This window comes from Canis lupus, chromosome 24, assembly GCF_003254725.2.
Source record: "Canis lupus dingo isolate Sandy chromosome 24, ASM325472v2, whole genome shotgun sequence".
Taxonomy (NCBI): domain Eukaryota; kingdom Metazoa; phylum Chordata; class Mammalia; order Carnivora; family Canidae; genus Canis; species Canis lupus.
In genome coordinates this window covers 35,830,007-35,849,515 of record NC_064266.1, presented here as the reverse complement: position 1 = coordinate 35,849,515, position 19,509 = coordinate 35,830,007, and the positions used below count along the sequence as shown (strand labels likewise).

Here is a 19,509-nt window from a genome sequence, read left to right as displayed (position 1 = left end):
TATAATGATTTCTACTGGGATCCCTGGGTGGCACAGCAGTTTAGCGCCTGCCTTTGGCCCAGGGCGCGATCCTGGAGACCCGGGATCGAATCCCACATCGGGCTCCCGGTGCATGGAGCCTGCTTCTCCCTCTGCCTATGTCTCTGCCTCTCTCTCTCTCTCTCTCTCTCTCTCTGTGTGTGTGACTATCATAAATAAATAAAAATTTTAAAAAATTATTTCTACTGTAACGGTAATCCATAAACACACTTTGAGCTGTACTATGTGTCAAAGAACTCAAATTTAAAAGAGTAATAGATGGCTGGCTCCTCGAGGCATAAATGTAAGGGATGCTATACAGGGAGAGAACGTAAAGTTGTATGCACCCAGTTAAATGGGCAAACAGCTCCGTGTAGGAATCCCAGGTGAAAAATTTCCTTTAGATGTTAAATGTGAAGACAAGCTCTGTTTTCTGAGGGCGTCATTTTTTTCCTACTGGCCTGAAAGAATTATTACATGGGAGCCATATCTTTTTTTGTTGTTCTTGCTTTTTAGTGAGTACATCTCCCAGAGATTTGCTGTACACACACAGAAATGATTCTCTCTGCACCCTACCCCCAAAACTGATTTGAATCACCTATTCCTATTGAAACTGAAGCTTACTATTTTGCTTTGAATGGTTTTTGTTTCTTATAAAAGATAGATCATAAACCTATTAATAATAATTAAGCAAATGATAACACAAAGTGCTATGTTGAAAAGTACATATTGTTACAAAACCCAGACCAGAAACTTTAACACATTACAAACCTTCATAATATCCCCACGTTCCCATGCTGCACTGACTTTTGTAAAAGAGGCTATTGTTACAAAGGTTTAAGTTTTCTTAATATCTTCAATGATAGCTTTCTATTTCATAAAATGTTCACAGTGTGAATGTTCTGAGGCTTTACTTTTCATCATGTAATGAAATAGCCTTCTCTATAAATTGTGAATTTACCCATGCCAGACCCACAATAAGAATTAATTCTGTGTGCTAAAAATAACAAATATAGAACATTCCCACATAATCAAATATTACTTGTATTCATACATTCTACCTATTAACAGCGCAAGAATAAAAAAAAATTTTAGGAACTAAAATTTAAATGTTCAGTAGTACATACAACTCTTGATCTCTGGGTCCCGAGTTTGAGCTCCATGTTGGGCATAGAGTTTACTTAAAAAATAAATAAATAGGGCAGCCCAGATGGCTCAGCAGTTTAGCGCTGCCTTCAGCCCAGGGCCTGATCCTGGAGACCCAGGATAGAGTCCCATGTCAAGCTCCCTGCATGGAGCCTGCTTCTCCCTCTGCCTGTGTCTCGGCCTCTGTGTGTGTCATGAATAAATAAATAAAGTCTTTTAAAAAAACAAAAAGCAGTGGGTCATTTTGGGCAGCCCTGGTAGCTCCGCGGTTTAGCGCCACCTTCAGTCCAGGGCCTGATCCTGGAGACCAGGGATCGAATCCCCCATCAGGCTCCCTGCATGGAGCCTGCTTCTCCCTCTGCCTGTGTCTCTGCCAATCTCTCTCTCTCTCTGTGTTTCTCATGAATAAATAAATAAAATCTTAAAAAATAATAGATAGATAAATAAATAAATAAATAAATAAATAAAGTGCATGCTCTCAAATAACTATTTCATTTTCTGAAGTCTATATTCTAAGGTTTTCAGAGGGTACTCTTTTAACTTTACGCTTTTAAAAACTGAGATATAATCAAAATCTAATATACTTCAAATAATTCGTAAAAAATTGCTACTTGTGAAACATTTTTAAATACTTACATCAGTTTGTAGAAGCTTATTATCTAATGTCAAGAGGGTATGAAAATTGTTCATCCAAGTTTCCATATTATCTTCAAAAAATTCAGGGAGGTCCTAAAGAATAAACATTGACTTGAAACTTCTGATTAAAATCAGTGTTATTTTAGTAAGTTGTGCCCCCATCCCAATAGTCTCAAGTCCATACTCTTCAGCCTGAGCTACGCCTTAACTATTTAGGTAAGAATTCTCTATTCCAGCTGTGTCTGGCGCTGAATAAACCATTGTGTCTTTGGTTTATACACTTTCAACTACAAGTGATGCCACCCATTTCCTGTTCCAATCTAAATTCACTTTTTCTTTCAAGGTCCAGCTAAGACTATATGAAGCCCTTCCTTACAAAAACTCAAGTGCTTACAAGTACCTTCCTTTTCCTTTCTGAACTATAACATTTACTGTAAGATGATCATCAATTCAAACTTATGGTCTTATAAAGCTACTGGTTTCCCGTGATGGAATCCTGCCTTTTTAATGAGGGATATGTCCCCCAAGGGTAAAGATTATGCCTACTTTCTTTGGTTTCTTGGACTATGCCTAGTAAATTATTAAGAGCCTCATTTTACCTGATTTCTAGGAAGTAGAATTCAAATGAAAGTGTAAACAAAAACAGTGGTATCCTTTAAGTAAAAATTTCTCAAACTGGTATCCAGCTGACCACTGATACCAATTTGGCCTGTTCATCTCCTATTTTATCTATTTCTATTGGAGGATACTCTTCCTACTACTGTGAATGCTGTCATGTTATGAAGCAGAAGTCCAGGTAGTTGGGCCCAGCTACGGGCAATGAAAGACCAGACTGTGCATCTCAGTAATTTGCACCATTAAGACCTCTCCTCATTCCCAAAGCCCTGAATCTTAAAGTAATGTTTCAAGAACAAAAAGAATGCCACTATCTCAGTAGCAAGACAGCGACAAGGCATTTTCTACTAGAAGTGTATGGCTGTTTCCTCTGAAATGCCACTGGTTCTTATACCTTCCAAAACCTGGTTCTTCAGCATTCTGTCTCCCATGCCTCCAACAAAAGCCTTTTTGTATAAGTTAGCCAGAGATCTCTAACCAAAACACAACTCTCAGGCAGCCCCAGTGGCTCAGCAGTTTGGTGTCGTCTTCAGCCCAGGGTGTAATCCTGGAGATCCAGGATTGAGTCCCACATCGGGCTCCCTGCATGGAACCTGCTTCTCCCTCTGCCTTTTCTCTCTGTGTCTCTCGTGAATAAATAAAATCTTAAAAAAAACAACAACAACAACAACACTGTTCTCTCGGTGTTAACACCCACTTAAATGAACAAAAGAGAAAGGTCTGGGATCCCTGGGTGGCGCAGCGGTTTGGCACCTGCCTTTGGCCCAGGGCGCAATCCTGGAGACCTGGGATCGAATCCCACATCAGGCTCCCAGTACATGGAGCCTGCTTCTCCCTCTGCCTATGTCTCTGCCTCTCGCTCTCTGTGTGTGTGTGTGTGTGTGTGTGTGTGTGTGTGTGTGTGTGTGACTATCATAAATAAATAAAAATTAAAAACAAAATTCAAAAGAGAAAGGTCTGACACTAGGATCTCTCAGTGTCTTCAATAATATAGTGTACAGGGGCAGCCCGGTGGCTCAGCGGTTGAGCGCCGCCTTCAGCCCAGGACGTGATCCTGGAGACCCAGGATCGAGTCCCATGTCAGGCTCCCTGCAGGGAGCCTGCTTCTACCTCTGCCTGCGTCTCTGCCTCTCTCTCTCTCTCTCTCTCTCTCTCTCTCTCTCTCCTTCTTGTGTATTCTCATGAATAAATAGATAAAATCTTTAAAAACTAATTAATATAGTGTACGGGGTGACTCTCCAATTCAGTAATTTAGGAAGCAGAGTCCTCTAAGTTATCAGACTTTAAGAAATTGCTACCTTTCCCCATGAAATATTCTAGACATATCTCCAGGAACAACTATAAAGTAGAACATTACTTGTAGACCAAAAATGTGGGGGTGGGGTGAGGAAACAGATAAAAACGAATTTCTTCACAAAAACTAATTTCTTTCAGAAAAATCAATGCTGGCAAAGAAGTCTTTATTAATTGAAAACCTGTATATCTGACATCAAAGAATCAAAAGCAAGGAATATAACAAAACTTACCTGAAAGTTTAAACTGTAGAACAATTTTGAGATAAGGATCAGGGAAGAAAAAAGGATCCTCAGGGCAGAGGCGTCATTTGCATGGGTACTGCAGAGTTCAATGGTGGCCTTGGAAAGGAATTTAGGGACATGGTTTTAGTATACTGTAAACTTTAGTGAAATCGGCTGGGAATACTTACATCCTCTCCAAAATCTTACTTTTATTTAAGAGATTCTGAAAAATATGTCACAACAGTATATATTTTTTATTTATCCATTAATAGTACTACTAATAGTCCAATGTTAGTATCTGGACTAGATTCTTTTACTCTTTGTGTGTATAAGTATGTTACAAAACTGTCTTTACATGCTCTGATTAATTCCCCTGGCATCTAAGTTGTTTCCAATCATCTGTCATTCTAACTGCAATAAACAGGCTTATCTATAAAACTATGCACTTCTAATTTTCACACTGTGAGTTTCTACAAGTGTATTACAAAAGCAGATTGGCATGCTATGAGCACTGAATTTGCAAACCAGATAGACCTAGATATAATCCAGACTCTGCTGCTCATAAATTACTTTAAGCAAGTTATTTTACTGAGCCCCAATTTCCTCATGTATAATCTGAAAATAATGTCTGCCTCAAAAAATGAGCATGAAGAAATACACATGAAAGGTCCAGTACTTTGTGCACTATGTAAAAAGACATTTAACTAATGTACTTTCTATATCCTAAAATTAAGAAATAGGAATATTAAGGTTTACTTAATGAAATGTCAAACTCCAGACAGTACCATTTTTTTTTTTTCCAGACAGTACCATTTATAATCTAATGGACAGGATACCATAGTGTTCATTTCATTGCACTCTGGGTAACACTTTTAACATCAGTAAAAAACATTAAAAATCTTTACTAACCCAATAGGTGGAAAATATTGATTACATTTTGTCCAATTTTATTTTGGATAAAAATGTACCATCAGTAAGATATCTTAACCATGAAAAATCTTGTGCATACTCTACAGCTTATAAAGTTGTGAATATCACACAATTTTCCTTTTTGAAAATAGGAAATGAGCAGCTTTTCCAGAGTTAGCAAAACTAGGTTTGAAGCTTGGCTCCCTTCTTTTATTAGATATGTGATATTCAACCTTCCTTATCTGGAAAAAAGAGGTTAAGAATCTCTCTCTTTGGGACACCTGTGTGGCTCAGCGGTTGAGCCCCACATTGGGTGCAGAGATCACTTAAAAAAAAAAACTTCCAAAAAAGAATGGGGGATAGGGAGGTGGCACCTGGCTGGTTCTGTCAGTGGAGCATATGACTCTTAATCTCAGGGTTATAAATTCAAACCCTATGGATGGTAGAGATTAAGTTTAAAAAAAAAAGAAAACAACAACTATTTCTTTCAATCTTATAGAATTCTCACAGAGATGAAGAACAATGTTTAGAAAAGTAGCCTACGCCCTACAAGAGGATATACAAATATATAATTAAACTACATAGTCAAATCAAAATGGGGAGTGAAATATTATATTATAATGCCTGGGATTTGCTTCCTAAACACTGCTACAAAATGAGGGGAAGGGAAGAAGTCAGTAATACCATTAAACTTATGTAATAGATACATAGGGGTTCACTAGATCATCTTGTCTATTTTTTGTGTAGCTTTGGAATTTTTCAAAAGCAACATTGCTTCTAAATATTACCTATCAAATAGACTTTCAAAGCATTCTCTTAAAATTTATACAAATAATTAAGCATTTAAAATACAAACTTAAAAATATCACCAAGGTATTATTCCATTACCTTAAATAGATTAGTCAAAGGCAAAGCAAAGGCATCCAGAACAAGTTTAATTTCAGTCCACAACTCGTTTGACTTAAATTCATGGCGATACCTAAAAAATTAGGGTAAAATAGGTAAATTTACAAGCCTCTGTTTACTAACTTTAGGTTTTCAAGGAAAGGTAAGAGAAAACCCATGGCTAGACAGCATCCTGAAATTTAAAGGGAATTCTTCGTTTTCTTTTTAAAGCAATCAAGCAATTTATTAAGACTAGTTACTTCACAGATAATAGGGCTGCATGAAATAAACATCCCACTTAAACATAATGTACTGAGAACCTTATCTCCTACTCTAAAATTACCAATTCAGAGATTCCTGGGTGGCTCAGCAGTTTTAGCACCAGCCTTCGGCCTAAGGCATGATCCTGACATCCCGGGATCGAGTCCCACATCAGGCTCCCTGCATGGAGCCTGCTTCTCCCTCTGCCTGTGTCTCTGCCTCTCTCTCTCTCTCTCTCTGTGTCTCTCATGAATAAATAAAATATTTTTTAAAAGATAAATAAAAATAAAATAAAATTACCAAATTCAAAGGAATGACAGTAGTCACAAAAATACAACTGTTTATATAAGCAAAAGCATTTGAAAAAAAGAATTTTGGGGTTCCTGGGTGGCTCAGTTGGTTAAGCATCTGCCTTTAACTCAGGTCATGACCCTAGAGTCCTAGGATGGAGCCCCAAGGTGGGGGGTGGGAGGGTGTTCCTGAGCGGGATGTCTGCTTCTGCTTCTCCTTCTCCCTCTGCCCCTCTCTGCTTGTGTTATAATAAATAAAATCTTAAAAAAAAAAAAGAGAAGAAAAGAAAAGAAAAAAGTATTTTAACAATATGAATTTATCAGGATACATGGCAGGCTTGGTCTATGGAACATGTGCCACTTGGATCTTAGGGTCATAAGTGAAACCCCAGGTTGGGTGTAGAGATTACTTAAAAATAAAATCTCTAAGGGGCACCTGGGTGGCTCAGTTAGTTAAGCATCTGACTCTTGATTTTGGCTCAGGTCAAGGTCTCAGGACCATGAGATGGAGCCAGTGTCAGACTCCCCACTCAGCTGGGAGTCAGCTTGAGATCCTCTCTTCTGGCTCCTTCTGCCCCTCCCCCAAACATGCACGCTCTAAATGAAATCTTTAAAAAAATAAAGTTGAGGCGCCTAGGTGACTCAATGGCTGAGCATCTACCTTTGGCTCAGGTCATTACCCAGGGTTCTGGGTTCAACTTCCACAGCAGGCTCCCTACAGGTAGCCTCCTTCTCCCTCTGCCTATGTCTCTGCCTCTGTGCCGCTCATGAATTAATAGATTAAAAAAAAAAGTACAGATTTATTGATACCTTTTAAATAAAGAATGTGCTGTACGAAGGACTCCATTAATAACATGGAAATCTCCACTCTGAAAACGATTCACCATTTCTGTCAACAAGTCAGGCCATTTCTGAGGGAAATCTTCTCTGCCAATAATGCTAATAGCATCACTTAACTGGGGGGAGGAAAAAGATTAATTACATGGAAGTTCCACAAATAAGCCTCCTCCTTCAACAGTAGAGCCTTCCATTACCTGCTTCTGAATTTGCTCTGGGCTGCTAAGCATCAAGTGCACTATGTTGGCTTTAATGGCTACTCGGTCAGCTTCACAAATTTTGTTTGGTTCGTCTTCAACCTAAAAGCAAAACATTAAGAGCAAATAACAAAGTCCGTATCCATGACCACATGGGTTTATAGAAAAAAGAGAACCATTTTCTTTTCTATTTTTTTTTTTAAGATTTTATTTATTTATTCATGAGAGACACAGAGAGAAAGAGAGAGAGAGAGAGAGGCAGAGACACAGGCAGAGGGAGAAGCAGGCTCCATGCAGAGAGGCTGATGCGGGACTCGATCCCAAGTCTCCAGGACCATGCCCTGGGCCGAAGGCGGCACTAAACCACTGAGCCACCCAGGCTGCCCCTTTTCTGGTTTTCTAAGAAAAACATAGAAGAAGGCAGCTCCTTCCCTCTATTTGAATGGGCCACAGATTCCTTAATAATCTAATGAAAGCATAAACCCTTCTGCGGAAAAATATGCATTCCCTGATGACAATTAAGAACCTCAGTTCTATGATGGCTCAGCAGCTGAGTATCTGCCTTTGGCTCAGGGTGTGATGTGGATGGGTCCTCGGATCAAGTTCCACATTGGGTTCCCCAAAGGGAGGCTACTTCTCCCTCTGCCTATGTCTCTACTGCTCTCTGTCCCACATAAATGGATAAATAAAAATCTTTAACAACAGTAATAATAAAAAACCTCACTTCTAAAGGCAAATTTATCAGAACACGTGGTGAAAATATTTACAGATCCATGCTGCCTAGCCCACATTCAGATGCTTCAATCTGATTCTCACCCTAGGTCAGAGGTCTTTTCAATGAAAACTTCTTGACTATTACCAATTTAAATGAATCCAGGACTACATCACTCAAAGAGGTCCTGGAAATCACACTAGTTTTACAAATCAAGACAGAGGAAGAGGGCTAGCATGTCTGCAAGTAGAGCAATGGATATTTTCAACATTCTATAATTTACCAGTTGTTTCTTCACTACATGAGTTAACACTTGACTACACAAGCTTAAAAACAGTATTTATGGGACTCAGTGGTTGAGTGTCTGCCTTTGGCTCAGGCTGTGATCCCGGGGTTCTGGGATTGAGTCTCGCATCAGGCTCCCTGCAGAGAGCCTGCTTCTCCCTCTACCTATGTCTCTGCCTGTGTGTCTCTCATAAATAAAAAAACAAAACAAACAAAAAACAGTATTTACTACTTCTTAAACTCTTTCACAAAATGAAGACAAAATTCTAAATAAATATTTAAGCAGACTCAAAGTTGACATTTTAGAAAAACTAACCATTTTGTCAATCTTAATGCTTTCTAAATTTCATTATTACTATCACTTCAGAAAAATTCTTTTTTTTTTTTCTTTATCTTAAACCAGGGTTTCTTCAACCTCAGCATTATTGGCATTCTAGGCCAGATATATCTTTGTTATGAGAATGGTTTTGTACACTGCAGGATGATCAGCTGCATCCCTGGTTTCTACCCACTAGTTAGCAGTAACACTCCCTGCCCCCAACCCACCTCCAGCTGTGACAATCAAAATGGCTCCAAAAATCTCTGCAGTCAAAATTACCCCCCAGTGAGAACCACTGTCCTAGAGTAAGGAAAAATACTTTAATTTCTTAATTTTATACCAGTCATTAAACTTGCAGTACAATGGAATTCATCTTAATATTAGATTATATTTCTATATCTCTTATCAAAAACTCCAAATCCTAATTATTTTGGATTCTACAGAATTTTTATTTATTTATTTTTTTAAATGAGTCACAGATCTAAATTTTTATTTATTTATGATAGTCACACAGAGAGAGAGAGGCAGAGACATAGGCAGAGGGAGAAGCAGGCTCCATGCACCGGGAGCCCGACGTGGGATTCGATCCCGCGTCTCCAGGATCGCGCCCTGGGCCAAAGGCAGGCGCCAAACCGCTGCGCCACCCAGGGATCCCATATTCTACAGAATTTTTATATGTGGTTTTTCTACTGTGTTTAATTTTTTTCCCCATCCACAAAAGAAATTGCTTCAATTATTCAGTAGAGGGATCCCTGGGTGACGCAGCGGTTTAGTGCCTGCCTTTCGCCAGGGCGTGATCCTGGAGACCTGGGATCGAATCCCACGTCGGGCTCCCGGTGCATGGAGCCTGCTTCTCCCTCTGCCTGTGTCTCTGCCTCTCTCTCTCTGTGTGTGACTATCATAAATAAATAAAAATTTAAAAAAAATTTATTCAGTAGAACTGTGTCTTTCCACACAATGCCTCTTCAGTTGACAATGAACTAACATTTAGATTCAACCATAATGGAGGTCAAAAACCAAGCATCACACTCAAGCAATCTGAGTTAGGAAGTTCGAGCAGTCTATATGAACTCAAATGAAACAAGAACTCTGGGAAAGCATCTTTATTAATTTTTGTCAAGTCTTTCAGAATTTCTATGTCATCTGTGAACAAAGATAGTTTTAGGTCTTCCTTCATGTCTGTATACCTTTTTGTTTTTAAAAAAGACTTATTTATTTATTCATGAGAGACACAGAGAGAGGCAGAGACATAGATAGAGGGAGAAGCAGGCTCCCTGCAAGGAGCCTGACATGGGAGGATGTAGGACTTGATCCTGGGATGGGGATCACGCCTGGAGGCAAGGCAGATATAGATGCTCAACCGCTGAACCACCCAGGCATCCCAGTCTGTATACCTTTTACTTCCTCTTATTCCATCAGCAAGGACTTCCTATACAATGCTGAGAAAGAGTGATGGAGGGGACATTCTTGCTTTGTACCTGATCTTAGTGGAAAAGCTTCAGGTTTCTCACCATTAGGCAGGATATTAGCTAGGTTTTTGAAAATAGTCTTTATTAAGCCAAGAAAGTTCTCTCCCGGGACACCTGGGTGGCTCAGCGGTTGAGCATCTATCTGCCTTTGGCTCAGGGCATGATCCCAGAGTTCTGGGATCAAGTCCCACATTGGGCTGCCTGCAGGGAACCCGCTTCTCCCTCTTGCCTGGGTCTCTGCCATCTCTCTCTCTCATATGAATAAACAAATAAATCTTTTTGTAAAAAAAAAAAAAAAGTTATCTCCTATTTCCAGTTTACTGAGTTTTACCATGGATGGATGCAGGATCTTGTTAAATGCCTTTTCTCCCTCTAATATGATCATGTGATTTTTCTTTTGTCAGTTTATTAATAGGATTACATTAACTGATTATTGAATGTTAAACCAGCCCTGCATCCCTGGGATAAATCCCACTTCATCATGGTAATTCTTTTTATATGTTTTTGGATCTCATCTACTGATATTTTGAGGAGGGTTCTATTTAATTTTATCTTTAGGGACACCTAGGTGGCTTAGCGGATGGGCGTCTGCCTCTGGCCCAGAGTGTGATCCTAGAGACCTAGGATTGAATCTCGCATCAGGCTCTCTGCATACAGACTGCTTCTCTCTCTATGTCTCTTCCTCTCTGTCTCTCATGAATAAATAAGTATTTTTTTTAAATTTATCTTTAATCTGTACCTGAATCTTTTCAGGAGCATTGCATATATAAATATTATAAACGTACAGGTTACTATAGACCATATGTTCACAAAATACTTACAATTCTCCAGTTTCTCTTAATATAGTTCTTGAATGTTACTGAGGCACACACTTTGATAACATTATCCTGGGACTTTTCCAGCAATGTTAAAAGCAATAGTGGGTAATTCTGATTTCCTTCTACTGATTCAAGAAACTTCTCAGCTGTAAGAGAATTTCCATGTTAGAGAATTTGTTATTATAACCAAATCTTTCTATTTTATATATAAATGAGCTATGTAGATCTGTGATTAAAAGCACCAAAAAATTGAAAGATTAGGATATTTTCCCTTAAGGAACCTATCATGGGTCTACTGGCCCTTACTTTTCTTATCTGTTAAATGGGACTATAAATGAAACCAGAAAAGCTGTATGGGTAAAGAATAGTTGTTAATATATTGGTTGTTTATCCTTATGATCACATGACTGGGAGCTGTGGCTTGCTGCTGCTGCCCAGCATCATGAGACAGCATTGTACTAGCTATCACTAGCCCAGGAAAAAGATCAAAACTCAAAATTCGAAGTATGGTTTCTACTGAAAGTGTGTTGCTTTCACAGTAACAAAGTCAAAACTTCAAACCACTGTGAAGTTGAAGACTGTACTCTATCATATTCCACAAAGATTCTTAGTAATGCCAGTAATATTTTTATAGTACTGTGATGCAAATTAAACGAGTTAAGTCATACTAATATATATTTTTATAAACCATATGTGTCTGGTTCTTTATTCACATATAGTATTTCATTAAGTTGTCACACTACTACCATTAAGTATATTATTATATTTTAAAACAAGGCCCGAGTTAGATAACTTGTCTAAGATCACACAACTAGATTTCATCACCGAACAAGTTTTACTCCAGTCCTTAATTCTATCATACTAGCCCTCAGTTTTCTTCTTGAACTAAGCATCTATATGAGCAAAAAATTATTCAAAGATTTTACATATTTTCAACTTCTACCATACTTAGTGATAAGAAATCTTCTAGGTTTTGGGGTGCCTGGATGGCTCAGTCAGTTAAGTGACCAACTCTTGATTTTGGCTCAGGCCATGATCTCAAGTTGTGAGATAGAACCCTGTGTCAGACTCCATGCTCACCAGGAAGTCAGCTTGAGATTCTCCGCCCTTCCTCCCTCTCCCTGGAGGCACTATTTCTAAAATAAATAAATAAATCTTACAAAAGAAATCTCCAGGGTTTACTGATCACACAGTGAAGATTTACAGCATTTCTTTTTCATAAGCTTCATTGAAAAAGTTTGCCATTAGCATCTATTATTTTCTACATTATGATTTAATATCTCTTCGTTCTGAACTGAGTCCCAAGAGTTTGAAGTAGATCCTCAAACCTTCCCTGCTTTGTTTCCATCGTATCTTTCTTAAAAGTTAAGAAGCGCTAAACTGAAAACTGTTTTTCAGGAGGGGACATACTATGGTTTTGTAGTAGTCTGGAAGGCTTTGTTTCCTCAGTGGTTAGCACTGTACACACAGCAATACACTAGATCCATGATCTGGAGGAAAGCCCATATACATCACCAGGTTTCAGGGATCCCTGGGTGGCTCAGCGGTTTAGCGCCTGCCTTTGGCCCAGGGCGCGATCCTGGAGTCCCGGGATCAAGTCCCGCGTTGGGCTCCAGGCATGGAGCCTGCTTCTCTCTCCTCCCGTGTCTCTGCCCCCCCCCCCCCGCCCTCTATGTCTATCGTGAATGAATAAATAAATAAATAAATAAATAAATAAATAAATAAATCTTTAGGGGGAAAAAAAAAAGATCACCAGGTTTCTTTTTTAAATTGTGATCAGAAAAAAAAAATAATAATAAATTGTGATCAGTATCCTGAAAGAAATTAGATGAATTTAAGTCTTTATTTCTTTCTGTGTTCATTTCCTTCAACTTGCTCACAGAATATTCACATGGACATGTTTCTACACACTCAAGGAGTCTCAAAATGTCTTCCAGTTCATCTGGACCAGTCTCATCTCAATAACTAAGGGAGCATAGTGCTATCTGTAAGCTGGATCAACTACACATTTCAACCTCCAGATCATTTGCTCGAACATGGAATCAGCCTAATATCAATCCCTGAAAAATACTATGTTCATAACTCATTCCAGAAGCATCAATTTATTCCTACAGTGTCCTGAATTAATAAACCAGTAACATCCTTGCCTTACAAAGACACAATTATTAAAAATAATTTTTAATAGACAAGGTTTGCAGAGGCTTTCTGGGAAAGTCTAAGAAGATTAGATCCATTAATTTCACTTCCTCTAAGAACATGTTACTTTTTTAAGCACTAATGGGGGAAAAAAAAACCCACAATTTTCCAGAAATCACAAACACTATTCTAGAATAGAATGGATACATTAACATGTTTATAAGTCTATTTCTTGTATATAACCTATAACTACAACAAACACACAGTGACTTGTGTCTTTGTGGGGGCATTCCAAAATCCTCTTTCTCAGCATGCATATTAATGATTTTAAGGAAGCAGGTTGATAACTGATTAATATGGCTTAAATCGAGAATCATCAATTGATTATCCACCCATAAGATACATATGGTCCTCAGAAAGTTTGGTTGGTTTGCACAGTATCTCATGTTTTTTGAAGTCAGATGCTATCATTTAAAAATGAGGACACTTTATAGAAATGTCTTTTATTTTTCGAGCAAAGCTGGAAATATCTTCCAAAAGTGGTTTGAATCCCCCAAAGTTAGTTTGTTACAAATGCCCGCAGCCAAGGCATATAAATCACATGAAATTACCAATCCTTACTTCACTTGCCTCCCTCATTTACCTTTACATTGGAGTCCTGCGGCCATCTGAGTTTACAATTCTAAGCTATCACTAAGTTTCTAACAGAAACTGGTCAAATACTGGAGGGAGGAACCCTAGGTCTTAAAATACATTAATTAAATCAAACCCAACATGTGGATTAAGAAACAGCATCTCATTACCTGGTTTAATTCATTTAATCATTTTTTAGGCAATTAACTCTCATCTCTGTGCCCTAATTATTATATGTCTAAAACAGGCAGGTGTGGGGACTTTTAGAAAGGTGAAGGGACAAAGCTTCTAGACATATTAGTACTTTTTAATCCTAGAATAGGCCAAATAAAAGCAACTTTACTCAAAAAAAAACAAAAACACCCGACATCATCGTATGTTATGCATAAGCAGCCAACCAAACACTTTATAGGTAGAGAATGAAAAAGAAACTATGTCCAAGGGTCACCTTGGTGACTCAGTCGGTTGAGCATCTGCCTTGGGCACAGGTCATGATCCCAGGGTCCTAGGATTGAGCCCCATGTCGGGCTCCCTGCTCAGTGGGGAGCCTGCTTCTCTCCATCCATCCCTCTGCCGTCCACCCCCCCCCCCCGCCCCCGCTTGTGCTCTCTCTTGTCAAACAAATAAAATCTTAAAAAAAAAGAGGGGATCCCTGGGTGGCGCAGCGGTTTAGCGCCTGCCTTTGGCCCAGGGCGCGATCCTGGAGACCCGGGATCGAGTCCCACATCAGGCTCCCGGTGCATGGAGCCTGCTTCTCCCTCTCCCTATGTCTCTGCCTCTCTCTCTCTCTCTGTGACTATCATAAATAAATAAAAATTTAAAAAAAGAAAGAAAGAAAGAAAGAAAGAAAGAAAGAAAGAAAGAAAGAAAGAAAGAAAATATTCCCAAAAATAAAGTGTTAAATCTTTCTTTATTTTTTTTCTTTTTTTTAATTTACACATACAGGTAGATGATGCAAAGGTTTTCATCACTTGTCCTTAAAGAATAAATCAAACCACAAAAAAAATTCTCTTTACCTGGACGTCTGATGGCAGGATCAGGATCAAGAGTTTTCTTTAAGTATTCTGTTAGCGTTTGCAAATTTGCATCACTGAGCTCCATTGCCATAGAACCTAACGGAAAAAATAACGTTTGGTAAATTGGTCACATTGGTACACAATTATTTACATGAAAGAATACTTTTATACTATGGGTCAAAACTCTCTCTGAAAGTCATCCATTTGTTATGTCTTAAGGTATGTCCTATAAGTCTGACTCAGCTGAAGCAAGGTTCCAGAAAATAAGATAGGCTTTTCTGAAACAAGGGTGAGCTAATTTTGAGAAGAAAAAAGAACAAAAACAAAACATACCACAAAGTCAGTAAAAGGCACAGAAAAACAAAGGTGAAGAATTTATCAAGATTACCATAAAGTTTATCAGATGTAATGCTATAAAAAAGGGCAAACAAGGGGTTAAAAAAAAAAAAAACCTCACTAGGAACTTTTTTTTTTTATAAGGCCCACCATGAGAAATTACAATTTTAAGCAGTAGATAAGGATCCCATAAAGAGTTCTGAGATTAAAGAAACTGAAATAAATCTGTGTACAACATGCAATCAAGGACTGACAACAAACCAGATGCTGGGAATTAGTACCTGAGGAGAGAATTTTGGAACTCAGAAGACGACAGCTGTGATTATGATTAAAAAGCAACAGCAACTTTTGACACCAAAACCAAAGATAAGTGAGTGTGACTACATCAAAATAAAAGGATCTGGGGATGCCTGTGTGGCTCAGTGGTTGAGCCTCTGCCTTCGGCTCAGGGAATGATTCCAGAGGCTCAGGGAGTGATCCCAGAGTTCGGGGATCAAGTCCCACATCAGGCTCCCTGCAGGGAGCCTGGTTCTCCCTCTGCCTATGTCTCTGCCTTCTCTCTGTGTCTCTCATTAATAAATAAATAAAATCTTTAAAAATGAATGAATGGATGGATGGATGGATTCACACAAAGGCGCCTGGGTAGCTCAGTTGGTTGGGTGTCTGCCTTTAGCTCAGGTCATGATCCTAGGGTCCTAGGATCCAGTGGGAAGCCTGCTTCTCTCCCTCTCCCTCTGCCACTCCCCCTGCTTGTGCTCTAATAAAATCTTAAAAAAAAAAAAAAAAAAAAAAGGTTTCCAAAATGAAAAATGTGGCTTACCAAGCGGGAACAATTATTTGCAGATTATCTATCTGATAAGAGGTTAATATCCAAAATATATTTAGAACCCATAACTCAAAAGCATAAAAATAAAAAATACATATGCAAAAAATTTTAAAATGACCAGAGGATTTGAAGAGACATTTTTTCAGGATATACAGATGGCCGGGGCACCTGGGTGGCTCAGTAGCTGAGCATCTGCCTTTTGGCTCAGGTCATGATCCCAAGGTCCTGGGATTGAGTCCTGCATCAGGCTCCACAGGGAGCTGCTTCTCCCTCTGGCCGTGTCTCTGCCTCTCTCTCATATAAATAAAATAAAATGACATAAAGATGGCCAACGGGTACATGAAAAGGTTCTCAATATCACTAACCATCAGGGAAATGCAAATCAAAACCACAATGAGACTTCACCTCATTCCTGTTAGAATGGCTGTCATCAAAAATAACAAACGTTGGCAAGAACGCACAGAAAAGGCAACGCCTGTGCACTGTTGGTGGGAATGTAAATTGGTGCAGCCACTGTGGAAAACTGTGTGAAGGTTCCTCAAAAAAATTAAAATAGAACTACACTACATGATCCAGAAATTCCACTTCTGAGAGTGCCTGAGTGGCTCAGTGATTGAGCACCAGACTCTTAGTTTTGGCTCAGGTCAAGATCTCAGGGTCATGGGATCCAGCCCCACCTCCAGCTCTGTGCTCAGCTTGGCGCGTGCTTGTTCCTCTCCCTCCACCTCTGCCCCCCCACCCATCCCCTGTCATTGCAACATGCACACACACTCCCAAATAAATAAATAAAATCCTTTTTAAAAAATTCTTTTCTGGGTATTTACCCAAAGGAAATGAAAGCACTAACTCAAAAAGGTATTTGCACCATGTTCACTGCAACGTTACTCACAAAAGCCCAGACATGGAAATAACCTAAGTGTTCACCAATAGATGAATGGATAAAAGAAAATGTGGTATGTGTATACAATGCAGTATTATTCAGCCATAAAAAAGGGAAAGCCTGCCAACCGTGACAAAATGGACTTTTTTTTTTTTTTTTTTTTAAAGTAGCCTCCAGGGGATCCCTGGGTGGCTCAGCGGTTTAGTGCCTGCCTTTGGCCCAGGGCCTGATCCTGGAGTCCTGGGATCGAGTCCCACATCGGGCTCCCTGCATGGCGCCTGCTTCTCCCTCTGCCTGTGTCTCTGCCTCTGTATGTGTGTGTGTCTCATGAATAAATAAATTAAATCTTTAAAAAAAAATTTAAAATAAAAAAAGTAGGCTCCGTGCCTAATATGGAGCTTGAACTCATAACCCCCACATCAAGACTCACATGCTCTACTGAGCCAGCAATGTGCCCCTGGATGGACCTTGAGAGCCTTATGCTAAGTGAGCACCATAGGAGTTCATACTTATATGCAGAATTTAAAATAAAAACAAAAACAAAAAAATACATCAGAGTTCATAGATACAGAGAACCAATTGGCAGTTACCAAAGGTGGGGGATTAGAGATTCACAGAATGGGTGAAAGGAGTCAAAAGGTAGAAAATTCTAGTTATAAAATAAGTAAGCCACGAGGATACAATGTACAGCACAGTGACTCTAGTTAGTATAGGGGACACCTGGCTGGCTCAGTCAGGGGAGCAAGCAACTCTTGATCTTGGGACTTGTGAGTTTGAGCCACACTTTGGGCACAGAGATTACTAAAAAAAAAAAAAAAATAAGTAAGTAAATAAACTAGTAATACTTTATTACGGGGCACCTGGCTGACTGTCATTAAGCAACTCTGGATCTCAAGGTCATGAGTTCAAGCCCCATGTTGGGTGTGCACCCTCCTTAAAAAAAAAAAGTTCTGATGACAAAAAGAATCTCTAATTATGTGTAGTGATGGATGTTAACTAGACTTACTCTGATCATTTCACAATAAGTATATATTGTAAAGTACAGATGTTATTATTATTCATATATTATTCATCATGTTACATATCCAAACCTAATGGTAATATGTGAACGTTCACCAAAAAGTACACTTAAAATGAGTTCACAGTAAGTTATACCTTACATGCTCCATGCGCAGCATCGAGCTGAAAACAAGCCTTGACCTCACGACCCTGAGATCATGACCTAAAACAAAATCAAGAGTTGGGAGGCTTAACCAAGTGAGCCACCAAGGCACACTAAAACTGCACTTCTGCTTAGATCCCAGGAGGTAGCTTTTAGGGACAAAGCCACACTAGTCCCAGGGAACCTAGGAAAATGTAGCCTTCTCAGGGCAACCATGCACAAAACTTAATTTGGGGCTTCTATGACAAAGAAGAAAAAATGTAATAATTCTTGTAAAATGTGAAAAAGCTAAGTGGGAAAAAGTCAAATACATCACAATTCAAATTATGTGAAAAAATTTAGGGGCACCAGGCTGGTTCAGTCGGTAGAGAATGCAACTCTTGATCTCAGGAGTTGTAAACTCAAGCCCAACATTGGGTACAGAGATTACTTTAAAAGAAAATCTTAAAGCACCTGGGTAGCTCAGTTAGGCATCTGCCTTCAGCTCAAAAATCATGATCTCAGGGTCCTGGAATCAAGCCCGGCATGGGCCTCTCTGCCCAGCAGGGGAGTTTGCTTCTCCCTCTCTTCTCTATTACACACACACACACACACACACACACACACTCTCTCTCTCTCTCTCTCTCTCTCTCATGCTCTCTCCCAAATAAACAAAATCTTAAACATAAAACAAAATTGGGACACCTGAATGGCTCAGCAGTTGAGTGCCTGCCTTTGGCCCAGGGCGTGATCCTGGAGTCCCAGGATCAAGTCCCACATCAGGCTCCCTGCATTGAGCCTGCTTCTCTGCCTATGTCTCTGCCTATCGCACTGTTTTTCATAAATAAAATCTTTTAAAAAATAAAATAAACGGCAACCCAGGTGGCTCAGCGGTTTAAGGCCACCTTTAGCCCAGGGTACGATCCCAGAGACCTGGGATCGAGTCCCATGTCAGGCTCCCTGCATGGAGCCTGCTTCTCCCTCTGCCTGTGTCTCTGCCTCTCTCTCTCTCTCATGAATAAATAAATAAAATATAAAAAAATAATAAAATAAAATATTTAAAAAATTATACAGGGATCCCTGGGTAGCGCAGCGGTTTAGCGCCTGCCTTTGGCTCAGGGCGCGATCCTGGAGACCCGGGATCGAATCCCACGTCGGGCTCCCGGTGCATGGAGCCTGCTTCTCCCTCTGCCTATGTCTTTGCCTCTCTCTCTAGCTCTCTGTGTGACTATCGTAAATAAATAAAAATTAAAAAAAAAATTATACATACCCTAATATGTAGAAAAAATAAAAAATACACTCCAAAATGTAAACAGTGGTAATTCTGTGATGAACATTCGGACATTTTTGTTCTCCTCATATTCTAGGATTTTTTTTTCTAGGATTTTCCTGATATCCTATAACTATCTATATATGTAACACATTTCCAATCACAAAGCTATTAAAATTTTATCATATTTTTAAGTGACTGTCAAAGGTAATTAAAGCTAGGCTCTCAAAGGAGCTTACATATTAGATGGAAGGTAAGACACAACTACGATGCAAACTACGACCTATAATCCCTTTGCTGCAGTTCTGAAATCCAAAAGTCTATAACCTGGAGTCCATGCTGGAGCCCAACTCGGGG

The 19,509-nt window shown here is 39.3% G+C and overlaps 1 protein-coding gene across 3 annotated transcripts in view; it reads right to left on the bottom strand.

Moving 5' to 3' along the window:
* Positions 1–19,509, bottom strand: part of CSE1L (chromosome segregation 1 like) — a 46,479-nt gene that overhangs the window by 17,977 nt on the left and 8,993 nt on the right. For all 3 annotated transcript variants that reach the window (XM_035705481.2, XM_035705483.2, XM_035705488.2), the window contains 7 exons: positions 14,700–14,795; positions 10,918–11,060; positions 7,312–7,413; positions 7,088–7,233; positions 5,730–5,820; positions 3,942–4,049; positions 1,801–1,893 (listed from right to left, as the gene is read on the bottom strand). In XM_035705481.2, the coding sequence (XP_035561374.1) occupies positions 1,801–1,893; positions 3,942–4,049; positions 5,730–5,820; positions 7,088–7,233; positions 7,312–7,413; positions 10,918–11,060; positions 14,700–14,790 (774 nt within the window). In that variant the 5' untranslated portion in view covers positions 14,791–14,795. The remainder of the gene's footprint in view (positions 1–1,800; positions 1,894–3,941; positions 4,050–5,729; positions 5,821–7,087; positions 7,234–7,311; positions 7,414–10,917; positions 11,061–14,699; positions 14,796–19,509) is intronic.